Genomic DNA, 19,026 nt, shown 5'->3' with positions numbered 1-19,026 from the left:
CCAAAAATGTCGGTAAAAAGAAAGGAGCAAGAAAATAAAAATATCCTTTCCCTTGCCCCATTACCTATTATTCTATCAAAAATTTTTAACTATGAAGAAGTGATTAACTTTCTCTCAGAATAAAAATTCTATTCCAACTACAGTTTATAAAGCTGGCACTCCTAAACTTAAGACTTCCCTTTATATTTCTAACAGCTGTAGTATTACACTGTAAGACTCAAGTAGAAATTTTAATTGTCTAGTCCAAGACCAAGGGGGGCGGGGGTGGGAAGAGAATAAGGGAGAAAACTTAATTTGTTCAGAAGGAAGAACAGATGCAGATGCACTGCCTCCACCCTTTGTCTCTTACTTGTTAAGTGTAATATTGGGCTTAAGGCAACATTTAAAATTGTAAAACTTATTTTCAGGCAAGTCAAACAAAAGGTATAATGTAAATCAAATGATAAGAAAAGTAAATCTCTGTTTAATAGCTTTTGCTCTGAAAGCTTCTTAAAAATTTTTATTCCTAGCACCTAGTACAATAAGCATTCAACTTATGAACTGATGCTAAAATAGAAGTCATTTTCTTACCTGAAGTTTAAAACTGTTTGCACCTCCTTTAAAATTTTTATTTTGTTCAATAATTTAGAGAAAAAGATCCACAACTATGAGATTAAAATTGAAGAGTTGTGAGACCTACTCTATTAAAATGCTAAATGTCCTTGGACCAACAATTGGCCAGTCTTCTCTTAGCTCCACTGTTCTTTTTCATGGTCATATACAAAAAGGGTCATGTCATGCTTACTGAGGGCAAATTAAAAGGAGAAGTCCAAACCTAAAAAGAAAAATATTAGGGTGCACCTAAAAGAAGCTACAAGTAAATAGAAATTCCATCTATCCTTCAGAAATCCCCAGTTTTGGGTAATCATTCACATTACAGAAAGATTCTCTGCTTTAAGAAAGATTTCAACAAAGAATTTCTTTAAAAAGGAGCTCCCAGGCCGGCCCGGTGGCGCGCTGGAGAGTGCGCCGCTCGGGAGTGCGGTGGCGCTCCCGCCGAGGGTTCGGATCCCATGTGGAGACCGGTTCCCGCTCACTGACTGAGCGCGGTGTGAGCGCAACACCGAGGGTTGCGATCCCGTTACCGGTCAGTAAAAAAAGACAAAAGGAAAAAAAAAAAAAAAAAGGGAGCTCCCTCACTACTATTACATGTTTAAGAAAAATACTATTTCAGATAGAATAAAGGGGGGCAGAACTTGAGCTAATATTTTAGGAAGCACATAAAGAGCAATCCAAAAGTCAAGAGGGGGAAAAAAATAGTCTTAAAATCACAACCTAAGTCCATGGAATAGTAATTTAACTGATAACATCTATTTCTTGAACAAATTTTTTTGATTACCAATATTTACTACTGTTAGATATTTTATTTATTTATTTATTTATTTATTATTTATTTTTTATTTTTATTTTTTTTGTCTTTTTGTCTTTTTTCATGTCCGGCAACGGATCGCAACCCTCAGTGTCGCGCCCGTACCGGACCGGGACCGGCAATGGGATCGCAACCCTCGGCGCTGCGTCCGCACCTTGCTCAGCCAGTGAGCGGGAACTGGTCTGTATATGGGATCCGAACCCTCGGCGGGAGCGCCGCCACGCTCCCAAGCGGCGCACTGTAGCAGTGCGCCACCGGGCTGGCCCTACTGTTAGATATTTTAAATAAGGGGAAGATTCCTTCATACATTTTTAGGTTGATATTTTATTTTCAGCTTCTAATAACCAAATGTGTAATGACATACTAATTCCTGAAAACATTCTCCAAATGATATTTAAACATTGATATTTCTGAAGATACATAATCTTCCATTTCTCTTCAATCAATACTAAATGAAGAAAAATTTAAATAGGCAATCTCTTGAAAAACATCTGAAGTCTCACTGGCTTTGCCCACATAACTGCCTACCAAAAAGGGCAAAAACATCTTTTGCCAGATTCCATCATTTTTCTGAAGCTGTGCTATAACATCTTACTTTACCTTCAAAGTTTAAAATTTGGACAATTAAGCACTTTCTGGATTAAGTTAGATTGGCTAACTCCTATTTGGTAACCATTAAAATGATGTAAGGCTTACGTGAAAGATGATTGCTTTCTATCACCAGGCAAACAGAAATTTAAGTTGCATAATTTTCTTTTCTTTTTTTTTTTTGTCTTTTTCATGACTGGTAAGGGGATCACAACCCTTGGTGTGGTGTCGCCCTCACCACGCTCAGCCAGTGAGCGCACCGGCCAGTCCTATATAGGATCCGAACCCATGGCAGTAGCGTTGCTGCGCTCCCAGCGCTGCACTCGTCCACGGGGCTGGCCCAAGTTGCATAATTTTCTAAAAATATGAATTATGAGATGACAGAAATAAATGTTAAGGAAGGTCACAAAGGAAAGAAAAACTGATATGGAATATATAAGTCAAGTTCTGCCTGAACAGGAAGAATTAGGTGATATCTTGAAGTTCCTGCTAACCTATCAGATGAAGATTACCACTAATCTGGTGATTTATGTTAAAGATTGATCACTAAATTTCCTTTAAATTATACATGATTTTTTTGTACCCCATGAAATTAAAAATATAAATAAATAAATAAATAAATAAAATAATATCTGATTTTGGTGAGATTTCTAAAGTTTTAAAATCAACATAAGTATCTAATATATAAAATATAGGTAATACAATGAAGTGGCTAAGAGTATGAGCTTTGGAGTTTGACCTAGGTTTGAAACCTTGCCCTTCTATTAGACATACAAACTTAACCAAGTAACCTAGCTTTCTAAAGCCTCAGCTTCTTCATCTATAAGGAAAATAAATGTACTCATAGGGTCGTTATAAGGACTAAATGATATAATACATCACAGTAGCAACAGTATTATCTATTAATCGTTTAGTATATGCCAGGTATCATTATTAACTGCATATTCATACAATAATGCAACATGGATACCTCCTGAAACTTTCACATATTTCAAAATTAACTTCCTTATGATTGTTAAAATTTAAGTAATGTCAACTTTAAAGCAATGTTTTAGTCATTTAAAAAAATAAATCCTATGGTGCTAGCTAGTTAGCTCAGTTGGTTAGAGTGTGGTGCTGATAACACCAAGGTCCAGGGTTCTATCTTTGTACCAACCAGATGCCAAAAACAAACAAACAACCAAACAAGACTTATTAAAAAAAAAAAAACTTCACCAAAATGTTTAAATTTGTCTTTCTAAAGGTGTTCACTTATGATCTATTTTAGATAATTAATCTCTTCATTCTGTTATATGCATTTTAAAACTGAAAAGAGTTGCTGTAGACATGTATGTATATTATAAATGTAAATTTTAAGGGTTTTTTTTTTTTTACACAGAAGAGCTCTACATTCTCAGAATTCTTTCATAACTATAAAAAAGATTATTTTCTTGTACTCCTATTCTGTTAACATAAATGGCTTCCTTACAGATAGGAAAGGAAACAATTAACTTAAAAAATATAAGTTGTCTTGATAACTCTACCTGGCATAAATTTAGGTAAACCTCAAAATAATATGCTTGCATTAAAATAAAGATGCCTTCATAAGCTTAATCTGTTTATATATTTAAACTTTGTCAGCTCATTTCTTTAACTCAATGGTAAATATTCTGCCCTCTATTTTAAGTCAATAAGAAATAAATAGTAATAATCAATAATCTTATACTAAATGTAGCTTTTAGAGATAAGTTTATAACCTTTCATCCCTTTCCTTTATATTCAATTTCACAACTGAATTGAAATATACTAATTTTTAAAATAAATGTTTTATCATAGATTTTGAGAAGAAAATATAAACATGACTAAAAAGAGCACAATACACTGGGCAACAAATTTTATTCTACACTAAAATATTCTCTCACTTTTAAAATAAAATATTTTAACTATATTAGAAAGGCTCAAAATTCAAAAGAACCTGTGGTTCCCTTTGCAAAGTAGTAAAATTTTTTTTTGTAACTGTAAAGTTTTAAATCATTCACAAAGTTATTGACATATGCAGAAATTTTTTCATATCTGATTTTCTTAAAGAAAGGTCTATCTATATAAGAATAATCAGATATAAACAAATAAAATGTAATAAGCAACAGAAATTAGATGAAATGTTAGTGAATACTGTTGTAATTTTGCTTTCCCCTAGGAAGCAGAGTATAAAGGAAAAAATACCGGTTTCTGGATCCAGCATTTGTGACTACACAGCTGGGATCAATTAAGTAACCTTTCTAAGACTTACTTTCTTCTTCAGTGAAATGGGGATAGTATCTTGCAAGTTTATTTCTTCGGGATTAAAGAAACTGTGTATATAATTTACACTGTCCTGACATATAATGGATACTAAATAAATAATGGTTATTATTAGTAATAAGAAACTGATTTATTTGTTCCATCAGAGGGACCACTGTAAAAGTGCTCTGTTAATCAGCTTATAAGTTTCATATAAAACAAAAAATCCTGTGTAATAGAAGGTAGCAAGCTCTTATCTATGTAAGCATCAATCTTATAGTAAATTTAATGGGGTTTAAATATTTATGATGGCAATATAACCATGCCTGAATGCAAATTAGGACAGTCCTAATCTAGCAGGTCTTGCTATTAGTATTTTTTAAGGCCTTGGTGCTGGGCTAGTATTAAATCTATTTCTCCATTACAAGTATAGAAATAGAATTATTAGCAAAACGGGGGTGGAGAGTGTAGAACCAGAGGTAGTGGATGTGAACAGAAATCAGGACTCTGTCACGCGGGAAAGCTAGACAATTAGAAAAACAGCACAAAAGTGAAAATGGGGCTGTTCAAATTAAAATATATTAGTAAGAACCTGGGTATTTTACCATAAAAGCAGTATCTTTGTCCCCAAGCACAGTACACTAAACTGATATTTCATCAGTATCTAATATTAGTAAAAAGGATTCCATGTAGCATAGGGTTTTAAGTGAAATTTCTGCAGAAGCATTTTTCAATACACAATAGATTCTTTCAAGGAAAAGTTTAATTATTAGATCCTTTGTATAATGAAAAACATATGCAGCTCTTTCTACATAAAACCCAGGTCTTAAAGAAAAACAAGGTTGGGACAATAAAATAAAACACACAGCCATTATCTTTGACCTTTCAGTATGAGCTAAAGAATCAATACTTCATGGAAAGAAAGCATCCAAGCCAAAAAGTTCAACTTACTTTTATTTCTGTACTATCTGGTGCTTTTATTTTTCATAACGTTTAAGAAAGCATAGAAACTGATCCATAGCTATATCAGGAACTCATTATAGTAGGTCTTCAAAACAGCAGAAATTAATTTTAAAAAGGAAGAAGATAGCCAGATTCCAAAAGGTTCTTGTCATAGTGTCTTCTAGTAGATGATCCACCAGAAACTGGGAGACCCTCACTACAGCAAGACTCTATTATAATGAACCTTTATTATGTAGCATCTTGCACACGTGCATTATACAATAATAATCTTCAAAAACAAGAATATCAGTTCTTCTCAATTATCAGAGATTAAACTATATTGAGTTGATGTTCCATGTCAAGTACATTTATAATATATTGTGTGATACAACAAAATAAGTAAGTTCTTTGAAAATTGATCATCCACGCTGGATATTATATTTTCCTTTGTAATATAACCACTTAGTAAGTTTAGAAAACATCTCTTAGTCTGGCTGATTAGTTCAGTTGGGTAGAGCATGGTATTGGAACACTAAGGTCAAGGGTACAGATCCCTGTACAAGCCAGTTGCCAAAAAAAGAAAGAAAAAAAACCAAACTCTCCTTATAGTGCAACTAACAGGTAAAAATTATGTGGTTTCAGAAGACTGGTAAAACATTCTAAGCATTCTAAGTAGCTTAAATATTATTTTCAAATAAAACCAGGAACAAGAACGACTATGGAAGAAAACAGAAATGGTAGCACTTATAAAACAAGAAAACAGAATTCTAGGAGAAAGAACACATGAAAACTAGAAAAGAAATAAAAGGATTCATATAGATTATGAATAGGGACAACATCTAGATTTCTCTAAACTCAAACTGAGTACATACTAAAGTTTTTCTAGGCATACTTCATTTCTTGAATGTTTCCAATTAATTTCAACAGGATTCTTAATATTATGAAGACAAGAATAGTGTACTAATGTTACTTCTTTTGGTGTATTACTTGATGAGATCAAATGAAAGATAAAAAATTATCCAATTGTTCAACTTCTTTTTCCTCCTGCTTTTCACAGTATAAATACACTGGTCTGAAAAATTTCTCAGTTACTAACTAAAGAAGTGTGGTAAAACTATATTTAAAACAGTATGAGGAAAACTAGAATAAGGCCAAATGTGCCTTGACCAACTGAGAATATTTAATCTCCACCAGTGATAACCATGAGCATCACGCAAAAAACTTAACTGACTAGATTGTCTGCCAATAATCCAATAAAGCATCAGTTTTCTGAAAAAGTATATGATACATTTTAAAAGTTCTAGTGGCCAATGCCTCAGCCTGCATAGAAAATGTTATCATGTACTTAGCCTTACTACTTTTATATTCACATTTATACTGCATATAATAGTTCTTCATACACTTGACATAATATGTATTATAATAATTTATAAGAAACACTTACTGGGTAAATTTTTTGGAGGGATGGAAGGATGGGTTCAGGTAGGGCTATAAAAAGAAAAAGTTTAAAGCTTCCGTGATTCACATAATTCATTTTACAAGGCAATAATTTGTCAGCTACACCCAGGTATGAGACTACAAGGGTTTACACTAAAATTAAACAGTTTTCACATATTTCATAAAATTAATTCTGATCCCTAAAAATTTAAATTTAAAATATATCTAAGTTGACAATTTAAGGTTTTGTGAACAAACTATGTATATTCCTATGTAAACCAACATTCCTTACAAAGTTTTAGAATAGTAGGCTGTCAATAAAGGAATATACATCATTTGGCCCAACATCAGACACACACACAAAATAAGCAAGACAAGGATTGTTGTACAGATACTGAATAGACATTGTTAAGATGAATGCAGATACCAAAAAAATATAATTTTAAAAGACTAATTCAATAATACTATATCACGACAGAACAAAAGTTCTGTCATAACTGTCCCTTTATTATTTAATTTCCACTAACAAATAATATCGAAATTAAGAAATTCCTGGAAACCAGTTTATTAAAAAAAAATTTCTAAACTGATAAAAACCCTCCAACTTCCTTGATATATATTTTTAAAAGAACACCTCAGCAAAGGTTAGAAATCTAAATCATGAGATTTGTACCCATCTGCTATAACATAAATAAAATTTCATACAAAGAAATCATTATCCTCATATTTCTTGTCATTTTTCACCACTCAATAGTTTTAAACAAATCCAATTTCATTAAATGCATTAACAGTAATTTCATATCATTATAATGTAAATGGAATAACATAAAATGCAAAGTTCCTAATTTTTACAATGTAAGAAATAATCATAAAATATAATGTCTTGAGGGTAGCAGAATAAAAGTAATGCATTTTTCAAGATTTCTTTGATATTAGAGACCAAATATAGTACCATATGATACTTTGTATTTAAGAAATAAACTCAGTAACAAAGAATATTTAATTATTTTAAATTTGCTATTTAGAGAAAACTTATAAAAAGGACTTCCAGAATACATTAATGTACATGTAATCAACCATTATGACCAATTTATATGGTTTCCTACTATAATTACAAGGGTATAAGTTTCTACCACATAGTACAGACTAGGATACTTTATTTAAATATCCCGTCTAGATCATGCTTCATTCCCAATAGAAAATAGAAAAAAAATAAATTTCACAATAGTCTGCATGTTTACAGTGTATGACAGAGAATACTAGGAGAAAAATCTCACTCATTACTTACCAGAATCACTCTTAAGAAGTAAGGATACATGCATTTTTTCCCCAGAGGCATTCAAATACTCGGAATTCTAGAAGACCCTCCAAGTAAACTCAAGCCCCAGTCACTTTAATCCTAAACATCTCTATGTTTATATAATACTTTTTAATGGCTTTCTATTAATTTTTCTTCTTTTATAATACAAAACTCAAATTGTAAAATCTTATTAGAAATTTGTTTATTTAAAAACCTGAGGGCTTGCTAGTTAGCTCAGTTGGTTAGAGCATGGTCTTATAACACAAAGGTCAAGGGGTTTGGATCCCTGTACTGGCCAGCTGCCAAAAAATACCAAAAAGCAAAAAACCTGAATTTCTTTGCCATTGAGTACCCTGGTAAATTAAAATTATAATAAAACAAAGGACAAAGAAAACACTGTAGACAATTAGAAAAAAGTAATTTTACCTCATTCTAGAACCATAATTAGAATGCTAGGAGAGAAAAATAAATGCTAATCACTGGTTTAGGATCTTTCAATGGACAAAGAGCAATCTGGAAGCTTTTGGTGGCAGGGATATCATTCAATAAATTCCTTGTCTTACAACATTAAGATTTATAAACACTAGTCATTAGAGAAGCAAAGAGTGTACTGAGGCAGTTACTTATTAACACTATCCTGATGGTAGCCTCAAAGAGTTTAGTCATTTTTAAAATGTTTATCTTACTCCAAAGCAACATCAATTCTGGAAGAATCTGGCTATATCATCTATTTTGACTTCACCATTTTGGACTATAGATCCAATCTTTCAAATTTCTATTTCAAAAGCAAACTAAGACAGAATCTTATTACTCCAGCACATGATTAATAGGTAATACCTTGAGTATAGCTAACCTATAAGATTTTACTTTGCCTACAGTTTGGATGAGAGTTTGATGGTCATGCCCCTACAAATTTATACCCATCAAATTTCCAAACTGACTTATCAAAAATTCAACTACTAAAACAGATCTTCAACCATTAATTTTGGTAATGAAAGAACAATTTAAAAATGTCTACTAGACAGTTCTGTACCTGGAAACATGGTAAACTTGCCATGAACATTCATTCATATTATTATTTCTAACAAATCGATAATTTTACCTTCATCATTAACTCTTAATCTTTAAATTAAAATCTCTTCTCAATGTGTTTTTCCCCTCATACTTTGATCAGTCATTTTAAGTATATGTAGTCTATCACTGACTATTAATATTTATTCCAAGAAATGCTTTAGTTAATCATTTTAACCTTTCTACATACAGAAGACCTGTTTCTTCTCTTTTGTGGCAGAAAAGATATTGAAGTACTTAAGAAATTAAGCAAAACTTAAAGTTCATTTAATCCAACTATTTATGTTACAGATGAGAATATTAAGGCCAGAAATATATAATACCCTGACCAAAATCATAAAAACTACTTCTCTGTGTCAGAGCTGGAAGTGCTCAATACACCTTGCAGACTCTTGTACGCTCTCTTCCTTCACAGTAATATGATACTGCCAAGAAAAGCAACTACCTATCTTAATCACTCACTTTAGTTTTAGTCTAGGAGTAGCTTTAATTTGCCAGTATGGAGTTACACATTAGCTCTGAGTAGCTGATGTCCTTCAAGATAGATGTAGATACAGTTGATATCATAATAGTGTCATTAATTATAAATCTCAGTAAATGGAACCACTTTGTTCAAAATAAAATATGTTTGGGGGCTGGCTGGTTAGCTCAGTTGGTTAGACCACAGCCTTATAACCAGGGTCATGGGTTCTGATCCCCTTACCAGCCAGCTATCAAAAATATAAAAAATTTTTTAAAAATAATTAATAACAACAGGGACTTTCGGTCAAGTTGGCGGAATAGACGGTCCCCAGTGTCACTCTCTCCACAAATCAACAAATTTACAAGTATAAAGTATAAAAAAGCAACAACAGCCAAGCTGGGGCTGCTAGAGCTCAGGGGAAGAGGAGGAAAGACCTACAGAGTGCATGAAGGCAGGAGAAGCCACAATGAGAAAGAAAAAAACCACTCAGACCATTTCAAGCCCTGGCTGCGTCCAGGCTGGAGCTGCTGAGCGCATGGAGCTGGAGCTGGCAAAAGCCACAGCTGTGCCCTCTGGATGAAGTTGCTTGGAGGCGGCAGGGGAGAAGAGGGCCTTGGCGAACCTAGGCCAGCAAGACCACTAATAGAGCTCCCATGGACTCACACAGGAGTGAGGAACCACAACAACTGAAGAAAAGGAGCCACTCAGAGGCCGGTGAGTCATCACAAGGGACCAGCACATGGCCTGTCCCATGAGAAGTGCTTGTAGCAAGGAAGTGGGGGAGACGGGCCCACCAGGAGAACGCTGGGGCATAGCAAGGACAGCTGATCTGTACCCCTATCAGCAAAGGACCACTCAGAGAAGACTGGTCAGGAATATAGAATTGCATGGGGTGCAGTTTGACAAAAATATGCAGGCTCAGACCAGAGTTTCGGATCTCTCGAGAGCCGGAAGTACCTATAAAGTCAACCATTAAAACCTGAGCTACACAAAAAGGCTTCCCTAGGGAAGCAACAGCAAAGCAGCAATCTAGCTCAACCACACGGCTCAAGTACTGGTCCCTACAGGAAGTTCCCCCATTTTAGAAGTAAGCAAAGAACAACAAATCAGTTCCAGTGCAGAGTTCAAATGGTGGGAACAGCAAATAATCTAACACAGAACTGAAAGAAAAAAAAAAAGTACCCACAATCAGAAACAAAGTTTCATACGAACTAGTAAAGGTCTCATTTCACCAAAGAACACCTATAACACACAGAAGGACCAGAGGTCCCCTGGGATACCAAGCCAGAAAGGGGGTAGGGCCAGGGGCCTCAGAAATGCCCCCCCAACACCCGCAGCCAGCCCAGTGTGACCCCCGTACCACCACAGGAAGTGCCCTGGTCTCTCCTGACCCAGGGCGCTGGGGGGCCAAGGGACTCAGCCACACACCCCCAATGCATGCAACTAGCCCAGCAATGACCCCACACTGCAGCCAGAAGAGCCCCAGTTCCCAAGCTGGGACAGTGGGGGGTGAGGGCTTTTCCACACCCCCCAGACATCTGCACCCAGCCCAGCAATGACCAAGCCACTGCTGGAAGCCCCCCAGTCTCCCCTATGGGAATGAGGGGGGTGCCACAGGCCTCAATCCCACCCCTCCTCCTCCCACCTTCTTCCACCCCATTTCTTTCCCCTTTTCCTTCTCCCCCTCCCTTCCAACTGCTCTGCAACAACATCCTAGAATGCAAAAAATATTAATAAAATTTGATTTTCTAAAAAAATAAATAAAATAAAATATGTTTAACAAAATCTAAACCAAACGCTAACATGATTACATTACACTGGCAAAATACTGTTCAAATTGTCGATTTGCTTGCAAAACCACCTTGCAGCACCTGTGATTAAAATACATTTTTCTGAAGAAGTCAATCAAATTAAAATTTTTAATGTAACTACTAAGAATAGAGGAATAGGACACATATTATAAATGTTAATGTATGTTAAATGCTTTCGTCAAATCTAATTTTTAAATCACTAGTAAAACTAAAATATGAACAGATATTGGATGGTGGTACGTGTTATATTATTCTTCATATATTTTATAAGAAATCCTTCAAATCTATTCAATTTTTAATAAAAGTGAATTGCAATCCACAAGCAGAGTTCACTATAAAAACTCCTCAAAAGTAATACGTTTCAGATTTTTGTAAAATGATTAGTGACATATGAATTAGTATCTAAAACAACCAATATCACATGTTTCAAATCCTTTTAGAAGGGCAAATCAATCAGCAAACCAGGATATATCCAAGACTAATCAGCAATAAAAATACATGTATTAAGATTAGCTGGAAACTTTTTAACAATAAAGAGGAAGATTATCAAACCTTTCTGATGACTGATTCATAAAACTTTGGCCCATTTAAACTATTTTAAGTCTCTCTCAATAAGTCAAAAAATTTCACTTGATTCCATTGTTCAAAAGAAAATATACTCTTATTTAATATGTATTATAAAACATTTACAAGTACAGTAAAGGATAAAGAAAACAAATCTAAATGTCCATAAATAACCCTAATAAAATTTTAGTACATATATTTCCAGTATTTGTATACAAATATACACACAAACTTAGTTATTTACCCTTTTTAAAATAAAGACTTAGTATATCATGAGTATTTTCTTATATCTTAAAATGTGATTGTTATGGGCTACATAGATTTTATATTAGGATATATCATAATTAATTTAATCATTCCCCTATTCTTGACCACTTAGATAATTTCTAATCTTTTATTATTTCAACAAACACCACGAGAAACAGCCTTATACATAAATCCATATATGCATCCCTGATTATTACCTTAGGATAAATTCCTAGAAATAGAATCACTGAGTCAAAGGATATGAACATAAATATTACAACATTGCTTTCTAGAAGGGCTATACCAAATTGACTCTCTCACCAATAGTATATGAGTGTGAATTCCATATTGTCATTTTTTAAAACTGCCAATTTAAAAATATTGACTCTACCTCTGTAACACACATTATAAATATTTTGCAACTAAACTTTTGATAAGGAAGAAGAATAGGAAACAGAAAAATAGGAACAGAGAGTTTAAGGTTGTACACTCTGCCAGGAACCTAGAATGCCAAATTCATGCTAAGGGCATACCATATGTTTTGATGACCAAGGAGAGAAAAGGGTGACATACCATGAAAATTAAGAACATTAACACTTTGGTCAAATAATGGAACCCTATCTCCAGACAAAGGTGGGATGAGGATGTGCCTGAAGGTAGAATAAAGATTTTCTTAAGAATTAGCTCGGTGTCTATTCCAATTGAGAAAACTATGAAAAAAACACTCCCCAAATTCCCCATCATAGAGGAAAGGCTCCTTAACTGTGATAATCTGAGAAAATAAAAATGAGTATGAGCGTGTGCACGCATATCAGAGGTGGGGAGAGAGTAACAATTATACTGTTTCAGGATGGTCTATCCATTATCCTGAGATTCTATCCTTCTTTACTTTTTTGTTGTTAATATACAATATCTTTACGAACTTACAGCAGTACAGTGCCACAGGGCCTGCCCAGGGTCCTGAGGCATGATCCAGGGGCTGGACACTCCTCCCACAACCAGACACTCCACCAGTGCCCCAGGGCCTGCCTGGGGTCCTGAGGCATGAAGCCAGGGATCGGACCCCCTCCCACAACCAGGCACACTGCCATCACCACCGCGAACTAGGTAAGGAGCATGCCAAAAACATCACCTCCATGTGGGTGGCCCACCACAGCCACCACAATAACCACAGCTGCCATGAAAGCAGCTAGACACCACAACCACCGTGCAGATGATCTGCCAGCCACTGGAGTGCATTGACACAAGGAGAGTCACCAGCAGAGACCAAAGAAAAGAAGAGGATGTCTCTCTTCACAAAACTCATTCCAGAGTGACAGAAGAAACATCTGCTCTACAATCATATTGGGGGACCTGAACAAACCTCTCAGCATTGGACAGATCACCTACGCAACAGATGAACAGAGTAACCATTACTCTTTCAGAAGGAGAGAAGTCTAGGATAATTAGAGGGGGAAGGGGGGAATAAGAGGGGATAGGGAGAGATTGGACAAATGGCATAAAGAATAAGTACAATTAGTAACAATATATATGCTAGTAATATTGACTTGATCAACATGTGTCAACGTTGAACCCCCAAAATACGTATAATCAATTATGATTCGATAAAAATTTTTTTAAAAAAAAGAACTTATGGCAGTAATCAGTAGCAGTTTTTTGGTTATGATGCCTAACAGGGCAAAATAAAAACACTAGATTGGTTATTTTTTTGAAATTTTAACTATTCCTTGAGATCTCAAGGTCTGAGAATCATGCCATAATGCACAGATAAAAGAAAATGTAAGAACACTATTTATTTAAGAAAACCATGTTTTTGTAGAGGAAAAATAAAAACATAAACCTGTTGTAGTTATTCATTTGTCCAAAAATGTGGAATTAAGAGAACTGAACTTGGCATTTAATGTTTAGCTAGATATATATTTTGAAACCCTTGCAAAAAAACAAAAGCTGGAAAAAATAAAACAAATATTAACAATAACAATCTTTGGGTGCAGAAATATGTGTAATTTATCATTGTTTTTCTTTCCACATTAGTGTATTTTCAAGATTTTCTGTAATGTGTATGCACAACTTATTCAAAATGAATTTTAAAATGTAAAATAACTATTTTAATATCAGTACATTTTAATTATTATTTTAAACATAATAATCAGAAACAGAAGGACAAAATTAAATGTATGACCAGGAATCTTATTCATGTGTCTATTGATTAAAATGCTAAGGTTGAATACTGAGAAATATTTTGTTCAATCATTCATTGCAAACATATAACTGCTTACATTAAGCCAGACCTTTGAAAATAAAGAATTCCTTGATTCACTTTGTCTAGCTCAACACAAGCACTTTTGAGGAGCTTAGAGCCCCAATATGCATACCAGCCAACAGTTAACACCTGCTCATGCCAGACAATGTGCCCCCCCCATTAAATGTATCATCTCTATTAATAAGTTGAAAACCTAAATAATACATTACAAACCTTTTTCTTTTTTTTTTTTCCTTTTTGTCTTTTTTACTGACCAGTAACGGGATCGCAACCTCGGTGTCGCGCCCGTACTGGGGACCGGCAACGGGATCGCAACCATCGGTGTTGCGCCCACACCGCGCTCAGCCAGTGAGCGGGAACCGGTCTCCACATGGGATCCGAACCCTCGGCAGGAGCGCCTCCACGCTCCCAAGCGGCGCACTCTCCAGTGCGCCACCGGGCCAGCCCACAAACCTTTGTCTTTGCTCTCGGTATTTCTTTCTCTTCTTTTAATTTTTATTGGAGTAGAAATTTTTATTATAAAATTTTTTAAATTTTCAATTGACAAATCATAATTGTACATATTTATGGGGTACTATATATTTCAAAACATGTATACAATGAGCAATGATCAAATCAGGTTAATCAACATATCTATCACCTCAAACATTTATCATTTATTTTGGTTCAAAATCCTCCCTTCTAGCTAATTAAAAGCATATAATAAATCTTTGTTAATTATAGTCAAGAAAAAGAAAATGAAAAAAAACACAATTCCTCACAACCCATCTCACCTCTAAACTGCTCTTTTTAGGCATTGGTATGACAATCTTTTCTTCTGTCTCCACCACTTCTAGCCTCCTATTAGTAAAAGTGGCTCACTACAAAGAAATTCTCTATTTGGGCATCATCTCCCCAATCCCCATCCAAAGCAACATAGTCTTCCAGGAATTATGTTATACAAAATTGTAATCCTCAACCCTGATAATTTCTGACCCTCATACCAAGGAAAATGTGCCTTCTGCTTTTACCAGACCCCAATATCCTCAGTACAGAAACACTGGTGTAAGGGCACCAAGCTCTGATTTTTCTGCTGCCATTGACAAAATTGCTATTATCTCTGCTATCTTTCTCATAATCTAAATACAAAAAGCACCAAACAGTGCAATAAAAGGATATTTTACAATAGGTATTTTTTTACATCACTACATTTTAATAATGTGTTACAGATGATATGATATGTTGATAGTGATTCTACCAGCAGCTCAACTCACACAACAGTGGTAAAAAGATCACATTTTATTTAACCCACAAGTTGCTTAATAATTCATATGTTTTAGTAGATAACAGCTGTTAAAATGTTAAGTTTTACATGTAGAGAATGTAAACTTCATGAATAATTGTCTTTCTATTTTGTTCACTGCCATATTCCCAGATCCTAGAGCAATACCTAGCATTTATTAAGTAGGTACTTAACAAATATTCATGGAATAAACAAATGAGTATTATACACGTTAAAACAATATTATTGTAATCTTTGAAACCAAAGTTTCTAAATAGTGGAAATATCATCAACCCAGAACAGGTCAGGCCCTAGACATCCTGGTAAATGGTCTTCTACTACATAGGCATCAAGTCTTTCACTCAATCTTCATGCCACCAGATAGCCATATATTCAGTCAGTCAGTCATTACCTATCTCAGACCCCTGGTCTAATAACTACAAAACAGTATATGCATCTATCTTTAACAAATCTTAGTGTCCAGCTGAGTAGAACGTGTGAAGTGGCTTAATTGTTACTTCTTGGATTATATATACTTAAGATAATTAAATATGAAAGGTTCCTATCAGAACTGGTCAGTTTGACCTGTATTTGTAGGGAATTTTCAATACTGTAAAAATTTTCAATCTATCTTATGAATGGCACAAATTACAAGTGTACACTTACTACTACTTGCCACTATGCATGGGACAAAAGTATGGCTTTTACCAGAATGATCTCATAAACAATGGCTAGCTAGACTGAATTGTAATTTTGGGGCCAATCTGACACACCAGTCCTGTAAAGTTAAAATCTAGTTAGGAAGGGCAGCTCATGGAAATTAAAAACTTCTTGTGAACAAGAAAATCATTTAACTCTTGTCTCAAATGAAGAATAAAAAACGTGATGAATGGTGCTTGAGCTTATTTTTATAGGGCCTTCTGAACATTCCTCTGCCTCAAGATAATGGGTCCACAACACAGTAGTGAAAGTTCTTTGAATACAAAAATGGACAGGAAAAAACTGTCAAAAAATAAAAACACAGTGAAACTTCATAATGTTTTCCAGTGAATAACATTTCTAAAGCATTTGTTCAAAGCAACAAAAGAAGAAATACAGTTTTATGGGCCTTAGAAAGAACTTTTTAAAATGCTATTTGAAGATAAGGCCAACACAGAAGACACCATAATGAAGTTTAACTGTATTTTGGATTTAAAAATTGGGGAAAAAAACCCATAATACTTACTTTGTAAATAGTGCAAAACCATCAATACAAGACTATAGCTGCTTAAAGTACCACGACTGGCATCATTTATCTCATGATGACTTGCCCACTTCTTAATCACCAGCACTAATGGACGAACTCGATTTTCAACTGAAAGTAAAATTAAAACTTAAGAATTGTAAGAAGACATTACAGTTTCTTTGAAACTTTACATCTTTTCCCAACTCCACGCCAATAAAACAACATAGCCTCCCTGTGTACTATACAATGTGTTTACCACGAATGTATTTTACTTTTAAAACTTACCTTAGTTACCTTTTAAAAATTATCAATTATTAAAATGCACTCGATTTACCTATAACTCTGGTAGTATATGATTTTAGTGTAGCAACATACAGGTTGAGTATTCCCTATCCAAAATACTTGGGACCAGAAGTGTTTCAGATTTTGGATTTTTTTGGATTTTGGAATATCTGCAGAATATATACGTTGTATATCCCTAATCTGAAAATCTGAAATCCAAAACGCTCCAATGAGCATTACCTTTCAGTGTCATGTTGGCACTCAACAAGTTTCAGATTTGAAGCATTCTGGATTTTAGATTTTTGGATTAGGAAAACTCAACCTGTATTATGAAAACAATAAAATAAAACACATTATCCTTAAACGTAACTAAAGAGATGTTGCTATTTACTACAAACATCTTCAAATAAGAATAAAGAATGAAGGAAAAACGGAAGCTGATAATTATTTAGAAATAAACCAAAAACTTACGGTATGCATAAGTTCTAAGAAGGAATGTGTTTCTTATTCCAACAATATTGTTTACATTCAAGTCAAACTCCACACAACTGTTAAAAAAGCATAAAACAAACTTTAGCTCAAGTACAAATAAACTCCCTTCCTAGTAACTAAATTAATGCCCATCCATCCAATGACGCAAAATAGCATGGGCCCAAAGGCCACAGAACAGTGTTTTTAAAATGAAGACAGGCTGGTTGGTTAGGTCAGTTAGTTAGAGCGTGGTACTGATAACACCAAGGTCCAGGGTTCAATCCCTATACCACCCAGCCAACAAAGCAATTAATTAATGAACTAATTAGTTAAATGAGGATAAAGAAAAAGGAATACAAACATACTCAGCATGTCTTTTTAATGTGATTTGGTGTGTATTAAAAATATAAAATAGCATTACTGTTGAAAGATCCATAATGTACTGGTAAGGGTCCAATTACCCCAAATGAAAATGTTAAATCTTATAATCCTTTCCAAATAAACTAAATTATGTGATCAAAAACATTTGAACAAGTTATCCCACTAAGTTATATATTCTCAAATAATTTGGAACTATAGCATCACATACTTTAAAACAACAGAAATAAAAAGCCCTTAAAAATACAGGTGAAAAAATAAAGGCTGTCTAGCCATTATATTCCCTCTAAAAAGGGTGATAACATCAGGGTCAGGGGTTTGATGCCCGTACCAGGTAGCCACCAAAAAATAATAATAATAATAAAATAAAATAAATAAATAAATAAAAATTAAAAGCCTGTTAAATTATAAAATAATGTTAAACGTAGCTACTGATATCTTGGAAGAGCTATAATATTTAAACACATAACAAATGGGATACTTCCAAGCAAAAATATGTCGCAATTTACAATTTAGAAAATAGGGCAATAATGATGGGATCTACAAATGATGGCTAAATTCATAAACAAAAGGAAGGATTACTTTATACAAGTCAGTTCCACTTATATCAATATAATATGAGGTCCACCTTCTTCTGAAAACAAAATTTTTCTATGAAAAGACTGACTAAAAACTTAAAATTCCTCTCTATAGCTTTTAATTGCAAAATTTGAAATCTATCATTTCAGTTTTTCTTGTTTGGGGAAATCAAAGAAATCTTATAATCTTTCCATTATCAATGCTTATTAACAAAAATGGACAATGGTATTAACACTTCAGATATCATATATATTTGGCTTTGAGAAACTTATGATAACAATAAAGTTACACTCCTTTAATTGTGTTTGTGTAAGTCTAACACTGAAGCCAGCTCACACTTCCTCTAAATTATAACTCAATAGAAAGAAAAAAAAAATACTCAGATGGAAACTAGTCTGCAATTTTTTTTTTTCCTTTTTGTCTTTTTTCGTGTCCGGCAATGGATCGCAACCCTCGGTGTTGCGCCCGTACCGGACCG

At 34.2% G+C, this 19,026-nt stretch overlaps 1 protein-coding gene across 4 annotated transcripts in view; it reads right to left on the bottom strand.

The window, feature by feature from the left end:
* Positions 1-19,026, bottom strand: part of PAPD4 (PAP associated domain containing 4) — a 59,134-nt gene that overhangs the window by 14,497 nt on the left and 25,611 nt on the right. For all 4 annotated transcript variants that reach the window (XM_008574149.1, XM_008574151.1, XM_008574148.1 and 1 more), the window contains 3 exons: positions 17,592-17,668; positions 16,839-16,967; positions 6,642-6,685 (listed from right to left, as the gene is read on the bottom strand). In XM_008574149.1, the coding sequence (XP_008572371.1) occupies positions 6,642-6,685; positions 16,839-16,967; positions 17,592-17,668 (250 nt within the window). The remainder of the gene's footprint in view (positions 1-6,641; positions 6,686-16,838; positions 16,968-17,591; positions 17,669-19,026) is intronic.

Source organism: Galeopterus variegatus, unplaced genomic scaffold, assembly GCF_000696425.1.
Source record: "Galeopterus variegatus unplaced genomic scaffold, G_variegatus-3.0.2 Scaffold1000, whole genome shotgun sequence".
Lineage (NCBI taxonomy): Eukaryota > Metazoa > Chordata > Mammalia > Dermoptera > Cynocephalidae > Galeopterus > Galeopterus variegatus.
Note: the sequence above shows the minus strand (reverse complement) of the source record. Positions and strands in the feature narration are given on the sequence as shown.